Below are 21,203 nucleotides of genomic sequence, written 5' to 3'. Positions count from 1 at the left end.
GGTCGGACTTGATGATCTGCTCAGGTCCCTGCTGACCCGACCAACTATGAAACTATGCACGGGTCAAGCTGCTCGAACCAAAGTTGTCCCCAGAAGGTTTTACAGCTTGTCAAACTAGTGCCACATTTAATGTGTTGGATACCAAAAACCCAGTATTGCAGGACACACATTAGGGGAAGGTAATGATACTCTTGCAAGCTCTGTTCACAAAATAAGCTCTGCCCACACGAGGCACGGCTTCACAGGACATTTTGCAATGTTCAGAATTTGAGCTGTCGTGTCCTCTGGTGTCCAGGGATCAGGTTCCTCTTAATTGTGTTCAAGTACATCCAGGGGCTGTGTGCTTGGCTTCCCCAGTAAGGCTCGCATGGCCCACTGGGCATTGACATCATCCTCAGGCAACGATAGCTCAGATGTCCCAACAGGTGTTGATAAGCAGCTTGGGCCTGGCTCCCTTGTAACTGGGGGAGAAAACAACTGGCCGTGTCTCCCAGGCCCACTTGATGGTGATCCTAAATAAGTCCTCGCTGAGATCATGCAGATTTTACACAATTCTTACATTCTGTTCATTGGCCTGGTCTGCTCTCGAAAAGTTTTGCTAGTACAGATGTGACAAAAGAGCTGTACTGGCACCAACCCGAGTGGAGGAACAACTTATAACTGTATAGTTTCCATAAGCTCTCTGACTGGCAGGAGCTACCTCAGCCAAAGGACTTGGTTGCTGCTATAACTGCCTCTACACTGGGGGTTTTGCTGGCACGGCTCTGTTGGGCCGATGTGTAATTTCTCTTCACTCTCCTAACTGCCCTAGCCATATCAGCAGACCTGAGATGTTTGGACAATATGTAAAACTTTTCATGGTGTTGATGGTGGACCAAAAGAAATCTTATAGTTTGTGTGTACAGGTTTCATAGATTTCATAGACATTAGGGCTGGAAGGGGCCTCGGAAGATCACTGAAAGATGAATGTGTCCATGCATTTCCTCAGGGACAAATAGTGGCACAACTATGTGCCACCGTGCCTGGCTCTGGCCAGCCAGGCTCTGGTTTCAGGTAGTGCATGCTGCCACCACATGCACCATCCCACTTTTTTCAGATGCAGGTTTTTTTGACCCCAGGATCTCCTGGGGTCAAAAAAAACCCTGCCACACTGCAAATCAGCAGCACAATGAAAGCCTGAATGTGCAGCACATGCGGTCTGCAGGGCCGCATGAGCACGCTCGTCTGGACACACCCATGAGGTTCAATAAAGACAAGTGAAAATCCTGCACTAGGATGGAACAATCCCATGCACCAGTACAGGCTGGGGGCTGACTAGCTAAATAGCAGTTGTGCAGAAAGTAGGAACATTGCCAGCAGGTTGAGGGAAGTGATTATTCCCTTTTATTTGGCCCTGGTGAGGCCACATCTGGAGTACTGTGCCCAGTTTTGGGCCCTGCACAACAGAAAGGATGTAGACAAATTGGAGAGTCCAGTGGAGGGCAGCGAAAATGGTGAGGGGGTTGGGGGAATCATTTACGAGGACAAACCGAGGGACCTGGGCTTATTTAGTCTGGAGAAAAGAAGACTGAGAGGAGATTTAAAAGCAGCCTTCAACTCCCTGAAGGGTCCTTCCAAAGAGGATGGAGCTGGGCTGTTCTCAGTGGTGACAGACGACAGAACAAGGAGCAATGATCTCAAGTTGCAACAAGGGAAGTTCAGGTTAGATATTAGGAAAAACTTTCTCAGAAGGAAGGTAGTAAAATGCTGGAACAGGTTACCCAGAGAGTTGTGTTATCTTCATCCTTGGAGGTTTTTAAGACCTGGCTAGACAAAGCCTTGGCTGGGAGAATAGTTATAGCTGGTCCTACTTTGAGCAGGGGGTTGGACTTAGATGACCTTCTGAGGTCCCTCCCAACCCTAATTTTCTATGATTGTGTGATTTAGAAAGTATTGCCATTGGGCATGCAAGTTAGAAACCTCCAAGACATACTGAGCAGCTCTTGTCTTTCTGCTACTGCTTTAGGTTCTGCAAATGCAGAAATTGCTGTCCTGAGTTCACTTCTTAGAGGATCTCTCAGCAACTGGAACAACTGTGGACTTTCTTTTTTGTTTAATGCAAATGATTAGTTCTGGGGAACAAGATGACGGCAAGAAGCAGGAGTTGGTAGGCTGGCTCCCCATGGTCTGGTTGTAGTTGAGTGTTGGTGTGGATACTCTGTGGAGCACCCAGACCCCTGAAGTGTTCATGTACTCTATTTGGAAAAATCAGGGTTTGGATCAAACCATGCGAGAAAATGTTGTGGAAGCCTGGTACTACTGAGTCTGAGAGTCTCCCAAAAGGGAGTCTAGTTTTTCTTGCTACCTCTTGTGGTTTGTTGGTGTAGGGTTTCTTAGCTACTGCCTTCTTTACTGAAGACTACAATGAAGGGCACTATAGAAAAGCCCATACATAAGACAAATTCACTTCAAGTTCTTTTTACTGGATGTGAATTAGATGACTGTGGGAGCCAAGACACTAAACACTTGATGCTCTTTATTCTTTGAGGAGGTTTGTACACATTTTGGTGTGTACTTTGGGTGTCTTGCTAAGAAAACAAATCTTCTTTCCAAGCTTCCTCCTCAAGTGGGATTATTTATAAAACAGCAATATCTTTTTATACACTGTACTGTTTATCAAACCAGTAATAAAATACATCACGCCAGCAACTCCAGGAGAAGATGGTACTTCTGACCAGAGACGGTGGGAAAGCAGCATTTTTAAACGTAAAGCCACACGCCATTAGGTATGCAACAATATTTGTTTAAGAAAAGCAAAAATTTGCCATGCGGTGTTGCTCATTTGCAATTTCATTACGAGTTTGAGAAGGGACCTATTTTTGAGGAATATTTTTTAAAGGTATGAGATACTTTCCTAATGAGGGAAAAGGGCTTATTTTCTAGTGCAGATGAACTAGTTCTCAAGCAAAGGGGAATGTTTTTAACTGCCAATGGCATTGTCAACAAGAGTTGTATTTCTTGTATGAAATGCAAATAAAGCAAAATCTGAAACGGGGGCAAAAAAACCATTACATTAAATCTCTGCACCACAAGGACAGTAAGTCCTTAACAACGCTACACATGGGAGGTGAAATTCAGCCACCACAGACTAATGCACCATTTGAGTCCTGTTTTGAGACACTTGGGTCTTATGCCTTGCCTCTAGACAAACAGCATTTTTCATTTTGCAATGCCATCTCCACTAGGCTTAACAGTAGGAAGCAAATGTTCTGGTTTCAGGGTTTCATTTATTCCCGTGCACCTAAGTCCTTCACCTCATCAGAAACTTTCGGTCCTTTCTCAAACTACCCTGAGTAATATTCAATCCCATTGCCTTGTGCTTCAGTGTTTGAGGGTTCCTGACTTTTCTGAACAAAGGATCTCCTTTCTTTGCTCTTTACAACCGCTAAGTTTTCATTAACTATGTTCAAGGTTCTCTAAACTCTGGTAACTTCCCACGGTCTATAACATCCAATTATTCCTTCACATGCTTCACTCTATCATTTTTCTCAAGGGGTTTCCCACTTTTTTCCTTCAAGAGAACATAGCCTGTCTTATATGGTGCCCATGCTTTACATAGGCAACTGAGGCAGTTGCTTAACCTGCATATCTAGAAACTTTTGGTGATCTCTGGAGTCTGCGAAGTTCCAAGAACCCTTACAAAAGTTGAGAACGGTGCCTGTACGAATGGGCCTAAGACTCTTCTGTTTCACAACTTTGAATTCAGCTTTCTCTTCTTGCCCCTGTTGGCATCTTCTCCCACCCCACCTCTCCCCTCATTTGGCTATATAGCATAGCCTAAGGAAGAGGTGCTCAATCCTCAATCTGTGGGCACCATTTTCATCTATCCCACAAGCTTCCCCATGGGTCCAAAAATGCGGTGGCAGGGGAGTGCTAACGACTCCCCTGCTGCCAAATTTGCAGACCCACTGGGGAGCCCCATAGGGCAGAGGTGGCATGGGGCCTGATCTGGGTCTGCAGGGCCCTTTGCCACTCATCCAGCCCATGGAGCTCAAAAGTTGAGCACAACTGGTCTCAGGTATTTAATCAGACATTAAGTTGTGATTCACTTTGTACATTTTCAATCAGTAACCAGAAACGTTTTATTTATGGTTGCGGTCTATTCGAGTTCCCTCAGCCAAGGAGAGAACAAACAGCATAGACATCAGCGGTTCCTTTGTTTTCGGCCCGCTGTCCATGTGCTGTTAGGAGCAAATGGATATATTCTCCCTGATAAAACCGGTATTTGCATTACAGTCAATAGGACTCAGCAGAACAAAACAAGACCGTTACATGAATGGTGTCAAGGTCAGCTACCAAGAATGGAAACACTCTGACACTGATAAGAGGCCAAAAGAAACGGGACATTAGAATCTGAATACAAACTTCCCAGCAGTTGAAGTGCATGGGGCACCTAGACACATGCTGGATGTCTGCTCCGACGCATGCTAATTAGCATGATTAATCAAGTCTTCTGGAAGTCTCCATGTCATGCCTATTCAGTGTCCCTGCACTTCAAAATGGCAGTGGGGTGCTTTAATTCAAGCTCGTTGAACGAGCTTTAGTTCAAGTGCCCCTGCTGCCATTTTGAAGTGTGGGACGCTGAATACACGTGACATTGCAGGCTTTTTAATTAGAGCAGCTCTTGGAACTGCTTTAATTAACCCCTCCATCCCCCCCAACTCCACCCTGGAGCACGTGTATAGATGCCCATGTGGACATAGATCCACAGCAAGCCTTAATGAGGATATGAGCTAGTTGGCCTGACTGGATCATAATGAAGATCATCATAATCCAGCAAGAACTGCAAGTATTCAGTAGTTCACATGCAGATGCCCCTGACCTTTCCAATACAATGCAGCTATGAAGGAAATGGCTATTAGGAACATTCTGTTTGGTCTTAAAAAGCAGTTTTATTTGGATGCCACACTCTACTAAATCCCATGCATCAATCTTAGGCAGCTCCAGTTTTGCTATTAGTCTACTCAGGAATATAACTGAGTATGAATACATTTCCAATGCCTTTTAGGTGTTGTTGAATAGAAGCTGCAGGGTGACTTCCTCTAATCAGATATCAGGCATTCAAAGAGAAGGAAATCAGAATGTGACTTCTGTAGTAAAAGATGCAGCCGTGAACAGAGAGGGGAAGTATGAGATGCTGAAACTGAGGGTGGATTGAAGGGGTATAGGAAGGCAGAAAAAAACTAAAGTTTCAATAATGCTAGCAAGAAAGACATGAAATGGAGGAACCATAGTATGACCCATGCCCATACTGTTAAAGGGCCTGGCCAGCCGGTTCCTATAAAGGAAAATGAAAAAGCCCCCTATCATTTCCTACTGCTCAGCAATGTCTCCATATGAGGACTACCATTTAATAAACTTTGATTGAGAGAAAGCTTTGATTGAGAGAAGCTTTCCCCCCATACAGGACAGTCAACAAGCACTCAGGAAATTAGTGGGATTATTGGGATGGGGCTCTTGAAGCCATAAATGTTTCAAATTTATAAGAAACACATTTTATAACCTCTGTCTAGCAGTAGTTTGGAAGAGGAGGAGCTCATGAATGGATATGGGGAAAAAAAGATGCGACTGTTCTTCAAGGTTTAGAGGGCCACATTTGTCACTGTTGGGAAGCAGCGAGGGGATGCTTGCCATAACTGGAAAGTAGGGTGAAGAGCCCAGGCTGAGATCACTGGCAGTAATTAAATTAAAAATGCAATGAGAGATCCTATAAGAAGAGCTAAAACTCCAGTTGCGAGGCTGCAACTGGGACCACTACTGTGATATCCACTTAAGTCAAATTATTCAGCTTGAAACATGGAACTGAAACCCAAACCTCAGAACCAAACTCCTCAGATTCTGCAGAAGTTCTCATCTGTACTCACATTTTAAATCCCAAGCCCATATTCAGGTGAAATGCACAACTATTGGTTTCCTGCATTGGGAATGTGCATCTGAATGGAGTTATTTTTTTTGCTGAGATCCTGAAGTCATAGTGTAAAATGACAGAGAATGGCATGTCCTCTGTACAATGAACATGTGATGTGATTTCTGAAGTTAACTGCAGAAGCATCTTTGTGGTCACCAGTGTCCATCTTAGGGCAGCCGAGTGACCAGTGAGGCAGAACGATGGGCTTGCGGTATAGCTGCTGGGTTCCATTCTCAGCTCTGCCGCGACTTGTTGTGTGGCCTGGGCAAGCCTTTTCACTGCTCTCTACTTCCATTTCCCTCCGTTGGGAGAGCGAGACTTGTTTAAGGGGGAGGGTGGCAGCGTCTGAGATGCAGCTAGTCATGGTTACTAGCTGGATGGAAGATGCGGGAGAAGTGCAGAGCATCACTATGTACTGAACTGTGAAGCTTTCATGCAAAGCAGCACCCGAACCATTGTAAGAATCAGCTGTTTTATTTGGAAAGATGTGGGGAGGGTGGGGAGAAGAGGGAAGCAGCCTTTTAACCAGCATGACTCTCATTTGCTACTGTTAGGACTGCGTGGGTAATTTTTTTCAAAGCACGAGGGGTTAATGCCTTCCTTCTGAAGGACATGAATGCCCTGGGGTTGTGGAAGAGGAAGGGAATGAAATCCTGTCTCTCAATAAGGAGGGGAATCTTGGAATAGCTGTAAGGCAAGAGAAAGAGTGCGTCTCCTTCGTCTGAGTCAGGAAAGAGGCTGTGCCAAGTAAATAGGATTTATTTCAAATTCTGGCTCATTTCAGTTCCTATTAACTCTAAACGAAGACCAGCTGGGAGTGGCTGTGGCCCTGAGCAGCAAAAAGCCCAAGCAGAACTGGCTAATTCTTTGACAGAGGCAATTGGCCCCTCTCAGCTGCAGAAGGCTGATCAATCTCAACTTGTGAGCAGTGGCGATGGACTGCCCCAGGGGATTGGTGGGAGAACACCGTGAATCACTGCAGGATCCTGCTGCTTGGAGGGGATTAGATTCCACGAAGGTTACAATGGATTTGACAGGCTGAGTCACAAGTACCAAAATAGCAGACTAACAAAACCCAACACACGCACCCTATTAAAATACAACTGTTTACAGTTCCTGATCAGAGACTAAACTGGTGCCTTTAGACTTGCCTTGGCTAGTATAGTGGGAGTGGGAGAGGGCTCGTTGTAGCATAATTTGGAATTGCATGTGGACTGCAACACGGTTTGCAGAATGAGAGGGAGAGAAATGCCTGTGGGTTGAAACCACAGAGATTCAATCACTCAGGCCCTGATTCAGCAAACTAAGTATATTCAAAATTAAAAACTATGTGTTCAGCTTCAAGCATACATTTAACTCCCTTTGATTTCAATGTGATATGAATGCATGCTTATGTCCTGTGTTGAACCGAGCAGTAGTTTGCTGCTTTGCATCCATTCTAGCAAGGATATTTAGAAGTTTCAACAACGTAGAGAACTGACTGGGACTCCCGGGCCCTGCAGTCTACTCTCTACCACTAGTCCGCTGGATGACATTGGGCACATCATTTCACCTCTCTGTTTTCCCGTCTGCAAAATGGGGATAATGGTATTGCCCTTTATAGTGAAACATGAGATGTACTGATGAAAAGCACTGCATAAAAGCTGGCTACTGTTGTTGCTGAGCTGCTCCATGAGCTGTCTGAAGTTGGTCTTTTCAGCAATCCTCCTTTTTGCCACCACACTCTGTGTTTTCTATACTGTGGATCATTCGGTAAGAGTGAGTGACCCCAGGCTTACTTCCCACAGTGTCTATCACTAAGTCAAAATGTTCTCTTTTGTAAAGGCTGTCTGATGGGTTATACAGTGTAGTACAAGAACCATTTTGTTCAAGAGAGACAGTTTTTGTGCTTTACTAGGGTTGGGTATTTGACTGATCAAAACAAGTTTGGTCAATTGACTTGTCAAAAATGGCCAATAAGTCCAAATAATACACAGGAAAAACAAACATTTTGCATTTAAGAAATGTGTAAAAAAAAATAAAATAAAATAAAAAAATATATATATATATAATTTCTGTCAAGAAAACTACAAAAAATGTAGGGTTTTTTTGGGTAAAAAATGTATACTCTTTTAAAAATATATGCAGTCAATTGACAATATTTTAACTGGTCAATTGACCAGCTTGCCAACCCTACGCTTTACAGAAAGCAGAGGTTCTCTGACCCCTGGAGTTAAAAGCAGAAGAGATTGTAGAACTGCAATTAAGAGCCACACTATTGGAAACTGGTGAGATGCCATTTAGCTAATATGGCAATGTCAGCTGTTTCTCACCTCCTATGGTGAGTGAAGAGTTAGATTGGTTGACCACAAAAGAAGATAACAAGGTGGTTTAACACAAGAGGAAATTAAAAAAAAAAAGTATTCTTAGCTTGCAACAAAACCCAATGCTAGGGCCCACTTACTCGGAGCTCTTGATGCTCAAAGACTGATTCCATGTTGATGCTTTAAGTAGAAAGTCTTAAAGTATAATTCAGACTCATGAAGGCAGCTGGAGCCAGAACCAGTGCATCCCCACTTACAACTTCCTCAAGGGCTCAGTTGCTGCAGTGGCCTTGTCCTGTCCCTCCGCAATGCACTGAGTTTCCTGTGTACTTCCCCTGAAAAACTGAACAGACCTTCAGTCCAGCCCTGCTTTATTATCCTACCTCCTACACTTTTGAGATGCCTTGCCAAGGAGACAAAGTTGTGCAGGCCCCAGGCCTTGTCACACAGTTGTACTAAGAAGACATTTACCAGTCCCTAGAGCTCCTCTGTTTTGCTCGGTTATCTAGATCCCCTGCACCAGGCCGAGAGACAGCAGTGATGATGCATCAAGCCAGATCTTCAGCTAATGCAATGGAGTTGTGACAATTTACACTGGTAGAGGGTCCGGCTCATGGGCTTTCTTATCTGTGACATGGCTGCAAATGACACTACAGATACAATTTAAGGTTAAAAGCAGACAAGTCTAAAGAGAGCAGATTTAGCTCCCCATCTTGCTGTAAAACGAGGGATTTTCTTGTTTTAGAGCATGGTGTATTTCATTACCTTTTGTGCTCTACAGTTACTTTCCTGGAATTGTAAAACCCCTGCTATCAGATATCCGACTTGTACGAAGACCAGCACATTACGAAAACCACAGCGCTCAGCTATGGAGAGCAGCTGGAAATCCACTACCATATTCTTGCCAATTGGCTTGGCCCTTCACACAGCCACTGGCTGATTAGTTGTTCTCAGAGGGAAGAAGCTGAAATGCTGGATTCTTTGTAGAATGAAAATAGAGGAGGCTTACAGAGGAATATTTTAGTTGAGAGAGGTTACTCTCAGCTGCTGGCTCTTCATGTCCTATTCCTGGCAAGCTGCTGCTGTTCCTGTTATATAATGGTGATTTCAACTCTTGGTTCAGCTCAACCTCAGTTATATGGAGCAGAATAAGTCACCAGGACCGGATGGCATTCACCTGAGTGTTTTGAAGGAACTCAAAGGTGAAACCGCAGAAACGCTGGCAGTAGTATTTTAACCTTTGGTTACAAACGGCCTCTGTGCCAGAAGACAGGTGGGCTGCCAACCTAACAGCCCTCTTCAGAAAGGGCTCCAGAGGTGATCCTGGGAACTACAGACTAGGGTACAGTTTCATTTCCATCCCAGGCAAGTTGGTGGAATCTATAATAAAGAATAAAATCAGCAGTCACATGGACAAATATGATCTGCTGGGAAAGACTCAATATGGTTTTGTAAAGGGAAATCCTGCCTCACCAACCTGCTGGAGTTTTCAAGCCTGTGGTCAAGGGGGTCCAGTGGACATAATATATTTGGAGTTTCAAAAAGCTTTCAACAAGTTTCCTCACCAAAGGCTTTTAAGAAAACTGCACTGCCATGAAATTAGAAGAAAAGTCCTTTTGTGGACTGAGATCTGGTTAAGAGAGGAAGCAAATGGTTGGGCTAAATGGTCCTTTTTCCAGAATGGAGGGAGGTCAAAAGTGGGGTTCTGCAGGGAAATGTGCTTGTCCCAATTGTGTTCAACATTTTCATCACTGGTGTGGAAATGGGAGCACACAGTGAAATGTACACGTTTTCAGATGATACCAAATCATTCTGGGTAGTCAGGTCCCAAGCTGATGGAGAGGATCTGCAGAAAGATCTCACCAAGCTAAGTGAATGGGCAGCAAACTGGCAGATGTCAACAAGTACAAAGTAATGCACCTGGAGAAAAATAACCTCGGCTGTACAGACGCAATGTTGGATTCTGAACTAGCTGTTATGACTCAGAAAAGAGACCTTTGAGTCTTTGTAGACACCATATTTACTGAAATATAAGAAGACACCCCAATAATTAGATTCTATATGTGGAAAAGGTATAGGATCTAATTATTGGATGTTTGCCTTGAATTTGTCCCCCTCCCATCTCCATAGCAGGGAAAATAAATCTGAGGGGAACAGGTGGTCCCTGGTCCTCTGCCCCATTACCCCAACTTCAAAGCTTGGCACTGGTCAGTATGTGTGCATACTCCAGATACCATCACCCCCCAAAGTATTCATGTGCTCATTAGCACCCCCCACTCATAACTGGAACCAGGTGTTCTTGTCATGACTCCTGGGATCCTCCAAAAGTGTATATGCAGATGAGGCACAGGGCAACCTCATGGAGGGAGGGGCCACACTAATCATATGTGACAAGCTGAGAGAGGGGGTAACAGGTATTCTGGGTGAACTGTTTGGGGCCTTGTTTGGTGGTGTTTGACAGGCATTTAAGGCTGCTGAAGAAATAAGAATCATGGGAAATGGGAAAGAAAGGCACAGTTCAGCTGTAGGAATACAGAGGTAGTCAGACTGTATACAATACAGTGGCTCACCATGACCTGAAAGAGTTGGCACTGGGGGGGACTGTGCACAATGGGTACTACTGTGTATCTTTTTCAGAAGGGTGATGGTGGCAGACATGCCGGTGCAGTGCATTGATATTGTGATGGGAATGTGTATGATGCAATGTTAATGATACGCTTTGGAGTGTCAGGTAAGCCATAGCGGCCACAGGACACTTTTGGTAGAAGTACTGTGATATTGAGAGAGATATACATAAATAAAAATATGGGCCATATGTTTTATAGTCATGCTCAGTGTTGGCTACACTTAATTACCTTCATAGTTAGTTTCCATTATTAAGCACATACTGCTTTTGGCAGCAGTTTCATGACAGACAATGCACTTAATGAGGTTTCCTTGTATGTGAATGTAAGATGAGGGGCTTTCCCCACCCCTTGCTGATAGGGGGAAAACACCTCATTTTGTATTCCAGTAAATATAATAGTTCTCTAAAACGGTCAGCTCCACATGCAGTGGTGACCAAAAAAAGCTAATAAAATGTTGAGCTTCATTAAAAAGGGAACTGAAAACAAAATGGAGAACATCATGTCATTATAAAAATTCATGGCGCACCCTGATCTTGAACACTTGTGTACACTTTGGGGTCTTCATATCTGAAAAAGGATGTAGTGGAATTAGAAAAGGTACAGAGAAGTGCAACCAAAATGATGAGCGGCATGGAGCAGTTGGCATACCGAGAGAGGCTAAATATGATAAGACTCTTCAATTTGGAAAGGAGAAGAAAGGTGCAGAGGGGGATAAGATAGTGGTTTGTAAAATCATGAAGGCCGCAGACCAAGTGAACAGGAAACTGTTGCTCACCAAGTCCCAGAATACTAGAACTAGGGGGCACCTGCTGAAATTAGTAGGTGACAGGTTTAAAACTAACATGAAAAAGTACTTTTTTAAATCAACACATTGTTAGCTTATGGGGTTCATTGCCATAGGAGGTGGTGGAAGCTGATGACATAGGTTCAAAAAGGGACTGGATAATTTGTAGGTGATAGATCTGCTAATGATTATTGAACAGAACAGTTGGAGATGTTTCCTCTGCCATCTCTAAACCAATAGTGGTGGATGCCAAGTAGGATACTGAATAGGAGATAGATCACCCTATAGATTTCTGGCTCACTGCTCCACCTCTATTGCATCCACTTGGAGGTGGGATTCCGGGTTAGATGGACCATTGGTCTGACTCAGCATGGCACTGCCTATATTCTTATCAATACACAACAGGGATTTGGAGTGAGTGCATGCTGCCCTCTCACGATGTTTTTTTTTGCTTTTGGGGCAGAGACATACAAGTCCCCTCTTACAGTTATGGGGATGGCAGATGTATTGGTTCCAAGTTCCAGAAAACCACATTTTTGCTCTACAGTGATAATCAGATTGCCTCACCCCTGATTTCAGAGGGGCCATGGATCACAGCGATTCCTTTGCTCAGCTGAAAACACAAATGGAGTCTCTGACCCTGCAAGCTGATGCTATTTCTGCACTTGCTTTGTTCACCCCTGAGCCAACTTATTGTACCCAGACCAGTCACTTGGGCACCTCTTCTCTAGCTGCCCTCTGAGCTGCCAAAGCTCAAACAACCCCTGAATCCCTGTGAGAAGAATACAGTATCAGCTTCATACAGCTCAAACAAGTCAGGGATCCTGTTAGACAAAATGAGCAAGGATCTGAGTTCAAATCACTGAGTGCAGAAGGGAGTCAGCAAGATGCAGTAGGTATGCATTAGAGGAAAGAAGAAACCAGCCAAAGGTCCCACTACAGAGATGCATAAAAGAGCACAAGAGCAGGGATAGGAAGAGGTGTACAATCCTGCAAGGTTACTCCACTAACCCTTTGGGTTACGTGACATCCAGCCAGTGATTGTGCAGCAGAAGTGCAGTGATACTACTGCCCTATACTAATGGTCACTTTGCTCCTTTCCTAATCTAACACCTGTAAAATACTACAGAACTGCCTACATGGTTAAAATAAAGACTTTAACACAAGGGCTGGCCATCCTGGGTCATCCAAACCTCAGTTCTCTGAAACTCCTCCTCTTCTCTAAAACAGGCATGCAGCAATGTAGACTCAGACAGGCAAACTGCTGAAACAAGCACTGGCCAATCCACAGAAATAATGCAATTCAGAGATAGAGAAAGAAAATGGGAGGCAGGTCGTGGGTGTCCCCATGGTAACATTAGCAGCTCTGTCATTGTTTTTTGGGTCTTGAGTTATTTATGCAGTGTTCAGTAGGGGTTAAAGTGCATTAGAATTACAGTAAGGGTGATATGAGGCCCTGGCAATAAAATTATGTTCCTGATTAAACCAGAATCAGAAAGTATTACCATGGAGGATTAAACAAATCTCCTTTGCATGGAGTAATATTGTTCATGCTGACCAAAAGATGATTGCATCTGAAGGGTGTTACTTGACAGGTAAAATGAGTTTGGCAGTTTTAGGTCTAGTTCTTAGTGAAAAAATGCCTTTCACAGAAGAACTTTAACTTACCATTGGCTGTCTTGCTAAAATAAACATGCTCTGGCTCAATCATAAGATATTGGCTTGATGCGTGGACTTTGGGATGAAAGATCATGGTCATGGTATAGTAGAGGTCAGGTAAAAGGCTCTAATGGTCCTTCTGGCTTTACAATCTACAAAAATGCCATTAGGACACACTCTTGGTGACCCCCATCGCTTGCAGTCTGTGGGGACCAATATCTGTTTTCACATCTAGATACATGAATGCAATCATTATGCAGGAATTATGTGGGACAGAAAGTTCTTCTGCAACAGGAGCTCCTGATGGGCTTTGTAGCTTTGTTGCAATAAATACTAATGTGGAACCACCACTAATGGTTTTACCGGCACTAGTGGCAGGGTGAAATAGAAAGTACCAGCAGCAACTGTTTTTCAGGTTTCTGGCACAAGCCATGAGACTGAGGGCCATCTTGTTGGACCTCTTCCATTTAGAGAGAAGAGTGCCCATCCTCCCTTTGCCCCATAGCCTCAGTTTAATTTAGGTAAGTAGGATATTTTGTAAATATTGGTACAGAAGTTACCGTTCCCAGCCTGGCCAGATAGGGGCAGGTGAATATTGGATGAAGTCTGGATTATGATGAGACTTTCATGTGTATTGGGACCTTAGTTTGACACCCTAAGTAGACTCTTGCTGAAGATGTGGCAGCTGTAAACGACAATGCCCAAATCAAGCTAAAATATTAATTAGGATATTTCTGCTAGTCTATTTAATGCATGCAGCTTGTGTTGTGTACATGCAACAACCCCCTGCACGGTGTGTGTAAAATATACCCATTCTCATTCTCTTCCCCTCCATTAAGTTTCTTTGCTGACTCAAGTTGAAAAATTTGCACAGATTCTTTGTGAGACTTTGAGAAAGGATTTAGGGTTTGTCCTTGTGTTAATAGTCTTATGAGATTTTTCTGATGAACTTTTCCTGATCCTTTTGCAATATCTGCAAATTGCCCTTTTCTGCTTCATACTGTAGCAGGCTGTGTGAGCTGGCTTTTGTGGCAGCCCCCTAGTAGTGGAAGGCCCAAATATTTGTTTTTATTCCACCCCATTTCAAACTGAGGATTTGCAGTGGGATCACTGTTATCTCTGCTGGCATCCGCTGTTGGTTTTCTAAACTCTGTTTTGGTGGAAAGTGGAGGAGGGACCTAATAGATATTGTGCATTTTCTGTATGAGACATTAATAAAAAAGCTTGCTAGGAAGAAAAGTTGGAGGAGAGAGAACTTCTGCCAGAGAACCTGCCTCTTTAATCTACTCTGCTGGGAACAAGAATGCCAGCCTATAAACTAGAAAAGGACCAATAGATTAGCTAAGGCAGATTTACTACTCTAAGTTTAGCTTGACCTTGCTATAAAAGTTGCCTGTTTTTTGACAACTGGGATATATAAAAATGGTTATTAAAAATATTAGAAGGCTCGATGGTGCCTTGCAGTAAAAAGCAAGTGAAAGTAAGTAGAGGCAGGCATCTTCACTGTATCAACATTTTCTTAAAAATAAACCAGAAAAGTTACCACGTTCCCAGGCACGACTTGGCAAAAAGCAGTGTGGGAATGTGCTATAACCTATATTTTAAACTCTATCACTTAATAAGACTTGCATGATTTTTGTGTTTGTACCAGTTTAGAAACATGCAGAGTATAAACAAGTGAACCAGCCAAGAGCACACAGAAGGCAGGAAGCAATGCTGAGCAACAAGCAATGCCAGCCTGGAAATACAGGTGGAACTGCAGCATTTATGAGCATGTTCTGTCTTACTAGGATTACTTCTGTGAGTGAGGGGTTGCGGGCTTGGACCCACATGCCCACTCCTGTAGAGCGCTCTTTGTAGGTGCGGGGGTGTATTACCGATCAGGGGCTCAGACTGCAAGCTCTTTGAGGCAGCACCGGTGGGACCCCATTTGTCTCGAGAGTACTACATAATTATAGTGCTGTATAATGCCAACAAGATGGTATATTAAGCCAACATTTCAAATTTCCAGTCAACTCAGTGTCAATCTTAACCTTGACTCAAAATAACATTAGCATAAATCTGACCTACACCTGGTTACTTTTACCCACACTCTTCCACTACCTCAGGCATAGGAGGAATGAGGAAAAGCTACATATTTCAATAACAAGGCAGCAGTCACCACCCATGCTCACAGATACTTGACTCTACCATTGCCTCCTCTCTTCAAAGATACCAACACTTCAAAACCTTGGTTCTTTTCATAATAGAGAGCTTGATTATATACCTATACCAGAACTAGTTCAGTAGAGAGGTGTGATGAATGATGGAACCAATATATTTTTGGCTGCATAAAGAGGCAGATTTATACAGTATGCAAGGAAGAGAGACCAACTGGGACTGACGGTCAGATTGGCTAGCATTACTGAAGGGGGCTGTGCTAGTTCCTTAATGAATAATAACTCAAAAGTCATCACCACACCCCAGACAGACTTTAATCCACAAAAAGGAAAACTGCATTGCTGACAAGCCTGGTTAATAAACTCTACTTTGCAATTCAAACAAGAGGGTCTGACTTCTGTTTTGGGCCAGTCTGGACAGACAGGCCATTCCTGAACTGTTTTAGGCTAGGTTTCCTGCACCTCATTTGGGCAGAGGACCATGTTCTTCATTCATCTCCATCAGCTAACTTTCAGCTCAGATCCTCCCATGTGCCTCTGGCCCCATCTCTGGTCACAGAGCCAGTTGTGATTATTTTGTTATGTAATGATGAAGTCAGACCCCTGGTTAAACCAGATGCAAATAGGATTTTTCTGTGGGAATCAGCACTCTCTCCCTGCCAGTTTCTCCCATTTGTTATCTATACTGTTAAGAAGAACAACTGAATATAGGCAAGGAATTGGGAGTAAGAGACTGCAGAAACAGAGTGAAACCCTTTAAACATCTAGACTGCTTTCAGACGTTAAAAAAACAATGTTTTACTTTAAACTTGGTGCGTTCTTGCGCTGAGCCCAGCGCATGCCCAGAAGAGGCAGTGCATCAGTGGACCTGGATTGGCCAACGTCTGTATAGGTTGGGCACTTTAGTGTCTTTTTTGGTGCTTTTATTTAATAGCTGATTGAATCAGCTTTAGCTAAAAGTGCCAAAAAGCCCTATTGAAGTGCCTGATCAGATGCTGCAGAGCCCGGTCGAAGCTGCATCTTCCAGTAAAGCTCATGTGTTTTGTTTTTTAAACGTTTGTAAGCAGTCCTAATTCTAGATGTTAAGTCAGGGGTATCTAGCTAAGAACTTGTATGGTCCCCATTGCCACAGAATATGAGCCCCTTTTGAGGTAGAGAGGTGGTATCATCCCCATTTTACAGATGGGGAACTGAAGCACAGAGAGGTTAAGTCACCTGCCCAAGGTCACACAAGCACCTTTCTTTTAAAATTACGCTCTATTGTTCCTAAGTGCTAATTCAGAGAATGCAGGTATTGACATGTTATCAGCAGACTTGGTGAAACCTTTGTGGGTGTCTTTACACATGCTCCAGGGTGGGGGGGTGGGCGCTTTAATTAGAGCGGCTTGCAGGAGCTGCTCTAATTAAAGCACCTGCATCATCTTGTGTATTCAACATCCTGTGCTTCAAAATGGTGCTAGGTGTTTAACTAAAGCTCATTCAACGAGCTTCAGTTAAAGTGTCCCTCCCACCATTTTCAAGTGTGGGGATGATGAAAACATATGATGCCAAGACTGCTGGATTGTGCTAATTAGCACACTCCAGCAGACTCGATTAATTGAGTCTGCTCTATTGTATGCTAATTAGCAAGCATTGGAGCAGGTGTCGGGCACGTGTATAGGTAGGTGCCTTTTGTTATGCCCTATTGCAACTGTACAATGTCTACAGCAATCAGTTATCACCAGCTGGTAAAAAGTTGGGAAATTTCCAGTAGCAGGCTATGTGAAAAAAAAAAGTACTAAGTTGAAATGAAGCAAATACCTCCAAACATACTGAAAGCTCTCTCCTACTTCCTGGAAGCACCTACTACTGGACCCTGCCTTTTCAAATCAGCTGCAATATAAATGCAGTAGATGACTTAATAAATGAACTTTTGGCTATCAGGAGAGATGTCAGCATTTGCATTGCATCAGTCCAGAGATATACCATTCTTACAGCTTCTCAGTGCCTGATTCCAAGCTCACTGGAGTTAACGGAAAGATTTGATTTCACTCATTTAACTTGAGCTGTGGCGTGCCGTGTTTGAAGTGCTGGGGGCTTCCGTCTCCGACGATGACTGAGATGACCATCATTTTGTGTGCACAGGTTTAGAATGAATACACACATGTTTTTATTGCTCCTTTGAGGAAGGAACACCACTGCAGATTCAAATCAAATGCAGCAGAATGCAGAGAGACAGAATGCACAACATGTTGCTGGGCTAATACTATTTTAGATATACAAAATGAAACAAGTGCAAGTTTTTGGAGCACAGTAACCATCCCTGTAGAAAGAAAGTGAAGGACAGACGGACAGAGACAGGCAAACTGGTTTCTCAAACTCACTCGGACACCTGTCATTCCGGGATATCCAGGAGGCCCCTCCTTCCCCTTCAGCCCTTCAGAACCTTTTTCTCCTCTCTCTCCTTCTGGGCCTTGTTCTCCTTTGTCTCCCTGTGAAAGAGTGGAGGGTGTGAGCTTTCCACTACCAACAAACCACCGACCAAACGTGGCTCTTGCCGGAAAACAAAATGAATTTAATATTCAAGTTTGAACTATGAAATGAATACTGAAATATTAAATATTGAATGAATACTGAACTATTAATTTAATATTTCAAACTTTCTTGTCTAGAAAGGCACTCAGCCATGGGAGAGGGCAGTTTGAACCCTCTAGTCCCTATAAAAGAACAAAACAGTAGTTTCCCACACAGAATGAGAAAGTCAGATGAAATGTCAAAAACAGAGTCTCTTGATTCAACCAAAAGCCCCAGAGTTTTGTATAGTTGCACAGTTTGCCGACACTGGCCTGCTGGAAGAGGTTGTGGGAAGCACCTGGAGTCCTGAATGAACATGCTGTAGAACAATGTCATCTTGCTCCCATAAAGGATTTGCAGCTGCAGTGTGAGGTGCAAAGACTTGTGTCAAAATGCTGTTCTCATGATGGATTACATGGCTTGTTTGGGGGGAAATTTAAGGGTTAAAGTCTACTCTTATAGCAGTTTTATACCAACTGACCTCAGTGGAGTTGCTTCTGATTTGCACTTGCGTTAGTAAAAGTAGAATCGTGTCCTTTATACACTGTTGTTAAACAAATATTTGCACAATGAACAGCAATAGTTCAGTTGTCCGGAGGAACGCATAGGCTGGGAGGAACTGGAATGGTTCAAGGCCTCTTGGAGATGAAACAGCACCATGGCAAGAGAATGTGAAATTCTCAATCACCTTGTAAGGAGGGAGCATTTGATTTGATATCCAGCATTAAAAAGAAAGAGAGAAGCAATAAACTGCAAGCCTTTGCTGTGGGACTGGCCAGTTTTACTTTCCATGGAATAAAACTCTTGTTCTATTTGGACCAATGGGCTACACGAACACAGAAATTTGGACTGGATTCCAAAGGCAAGGTGACAAATTCAGAGGAGTTTGAGAAATGATGCAATGAAAGGATGAATCAGCGGTTGCAGGTACCACCAAGAGGAGGAGGAATTTATTACATCACTTGCAAATAGTGATATGGCCAGTGGGGCTGTTAAAATCTCCAGACACACCTTGATTTCCCTAAGGAATTTTTGATCAGTGAAAAATATAATCTGTGGAAACGGACACAAGCAAAACGAGCTGTTGCCACTAGTCTTTGAAGAAGAGTTTGACCTTTCTGGAGATCTCTGAGGAAGCTTATGAGCTGCACCAAAAATGTGGGTAGAGGTGCAAAACTTGAATTGGCATAACAGCATGTGGACTTGGGATTTTAACGTGTCCTGGGTGCTATCCAGACATAAAATGGGTCCCTAATCCTGCAGCACAAATGTAAAGATGCCCCCAGCTGCTGTGTTTCTGAGGACTGAATTTGGGAGCTTTGGATCTAAGTGCAGGAGCTTCTATTGGTTGAGTGGAAGGACCAGTTGCTTCAGGGCACCTGTTGATTCAAACTTCTTCATGAGGCCCAAGCCACTGGAAGAAGTTGATGCAGTATTGCATTAAAGACATTACATGTTAAATGAAATCTGCATCTATGTAAGTGGGAAAGCTAGAGGCCAAAGTAATGCTGTGATGAGGAAAAGTCCAAAAGCATCATCTTGGAGGGGCATTGAAGGATTGACGTGTTGGAATCCCTTGGTCAAGAGCATGTTTTGGGGGAGCATAGGAGGCAGAGAGGCATCCCTGGTAGCTGCATATTCCTGTCACCACTGGGGAGCTGTTGGAGTTTTTGGCAGACAAGATTTTAAAGACCCAATCTAATTCTGGCTGAGGATGGCATCTCTCATGGAGGAGGTAAAAGGCCTCTTCAGCTTCCTTTTAATTTCTGGCTGGATGGCAAGGGAGAAGAATGTGGATTCACTTCCCAGAGACTGGACTGCCAGTGAGTTTGTACAGAGAAGAGAATATGATGGAAAGGGCTGTTGTTAGCCAGAAATTTGGTAGAAGTTGCTCTCATCCATCCACGTGGGGCAGTATAGACTACACAGCAAAGAAAGGCCCACCAAGCAACCCTGTAAGGCTCCAATTTGACTCGAGTTTGGCTGAAAGCATCTACAACTTCCTGCCATACACAAAGCCTTGGGAGTGGTTGTTTATAGAACAGAAATAGTCTGGGAGAAGGGGGGCTGATCAGAGTGGTACATAAGCAAAGTCTGAGAGGGCCTGGATCGGAGAAGTTACAGTCACTTAATGGAAACCCAGAGCACATAGGCTTCCAACAATGCAAGATAAACCCAGCAGCTAACAAAGAAGGGAAAGGTCTGCCCTGGATTCCTGCCAGGTCATTCTGGGATTGCTCCTCCAACCCTAGCTACTGGGCTGGGCATAGGGAAGGGATCTGTGGTACATGAATCTTGGGGCCGGGGTCAGGTAGCTAGCATAGTGCATTTGCTTGGTACTTGGTCTTTCTGGCCCTTCTGCAGAGGGGGACTACATATGGTCAGATCTGTAGGGAAACCTGTGGACCAAGAACATGCTGTAAAAGGGAGTTTTACCTTAACACCATCTGGTCCGAGCGGGCCGCTGTCCCCTTCCAGTCCTGGCTCTCCCTGCAACAGAGACAGAGCAGCTTAGTACAGTATTTTCCACCATCTTTGTGTCTCACACTTTCATCAGCCAAAATCTCTCAGAATGGGAATGACTTCCCATTGCAACAATGGGAGCTGAATGCTGAGTGTTCCCAGTGCAAATATCCTTGGTGCAGGGTATAAAAACTGTACTGCCAGGTGTGGGCTGGCAGGCTTTGTCCTGATCAGTGTGATTTAGGACTATGGTCAAGAGGGAAAAAGGATCAAGCTTTTCCTGGACTGAGAGAAGACCCTTTCTCTCTCCTTGATTAGTTCTGGGATTCCCTCTCAACAGACTGCATCCCTGACCTGCAGGAAGCCCACTCTTCTCTTGGTTGAGGGGTTATTTTAGTGTCTGTATTCATCCTGCCTGGAGTTCCCCATCTTGCTCCAACAACTGACCTCTGTCCTGAGATCAAGGGATAAAAACCACTGGCCTGGTTCAATCTGTGCGTTCATTCAAACTCTGGCTCCCTCCCACATATTCATACTGTATGCAGTGTTTTCCCTATTAATGCTGTCCTTTACCTAGAGAATTTTCCTGCCACTTGTAGTTGCTCACACCCAGGCAGTGCACAGCTCGGGAACAGAATAGCCTTGTTTGTATATAGCCCCTTTCATACCCGGAGGAGCTCAGAAGCACTTTAAAACATAGCATGTCCA

The 21,203-nt window shown here is 43.8% G+C and overlaps 1 protein-coding gene across 3 annotated transcripts in view; it reads right to left on the bottom strand.

The window, feature by feature from the left end:
- LOC102575623 (collagen alpha-1(XXVII) chain B) overlaps nucleotides 1-21,203 on the bottom strand; it is a 226,635-nt gene that overhangs the window by 36,015 nt on the left and 169,417 nt on the right. For all 3 annotated transcript variants that reach the window (XM_019475657.2, XM_019475658.2, XM_014608190.3), the window contains 2 exons: nucleotides 20,469-20,522; nucleotides 17,843-17,950 (listed from right to left, as the gene is read on the bottom strand). In XM_019475657.2, coding sequence (XP_019331202.1) covers nucleotides 17,843-17,950; nucleotides 20,469-20,522 — 162 coding nt within the window. The remainder of the gene's footprint in view (nucleotides 1-17,842; nucleotides 17,951-20,468; nucleotides 20,523-21,203) is intronic.

The sequence above is a fragment of the Alligator mississippiensis genome, chromosome 12 (assembly GCF_030867095.1).
Source record: "Alligator mississippiensis isolate rAllMis1 chromosome 12, rAllMis1, whole genome shotgun sequence".
NCBI lineage: Eukaryota > Metazoa > Chordata > Crocodylia > Alligatoridae > Alligator > Alligator mississippiensis.
The sequence above is the reverse complement of the archived record's forward strand: the minus strand, read 5'-3'. Positions and strand labels throughout refer to the sequence as shown.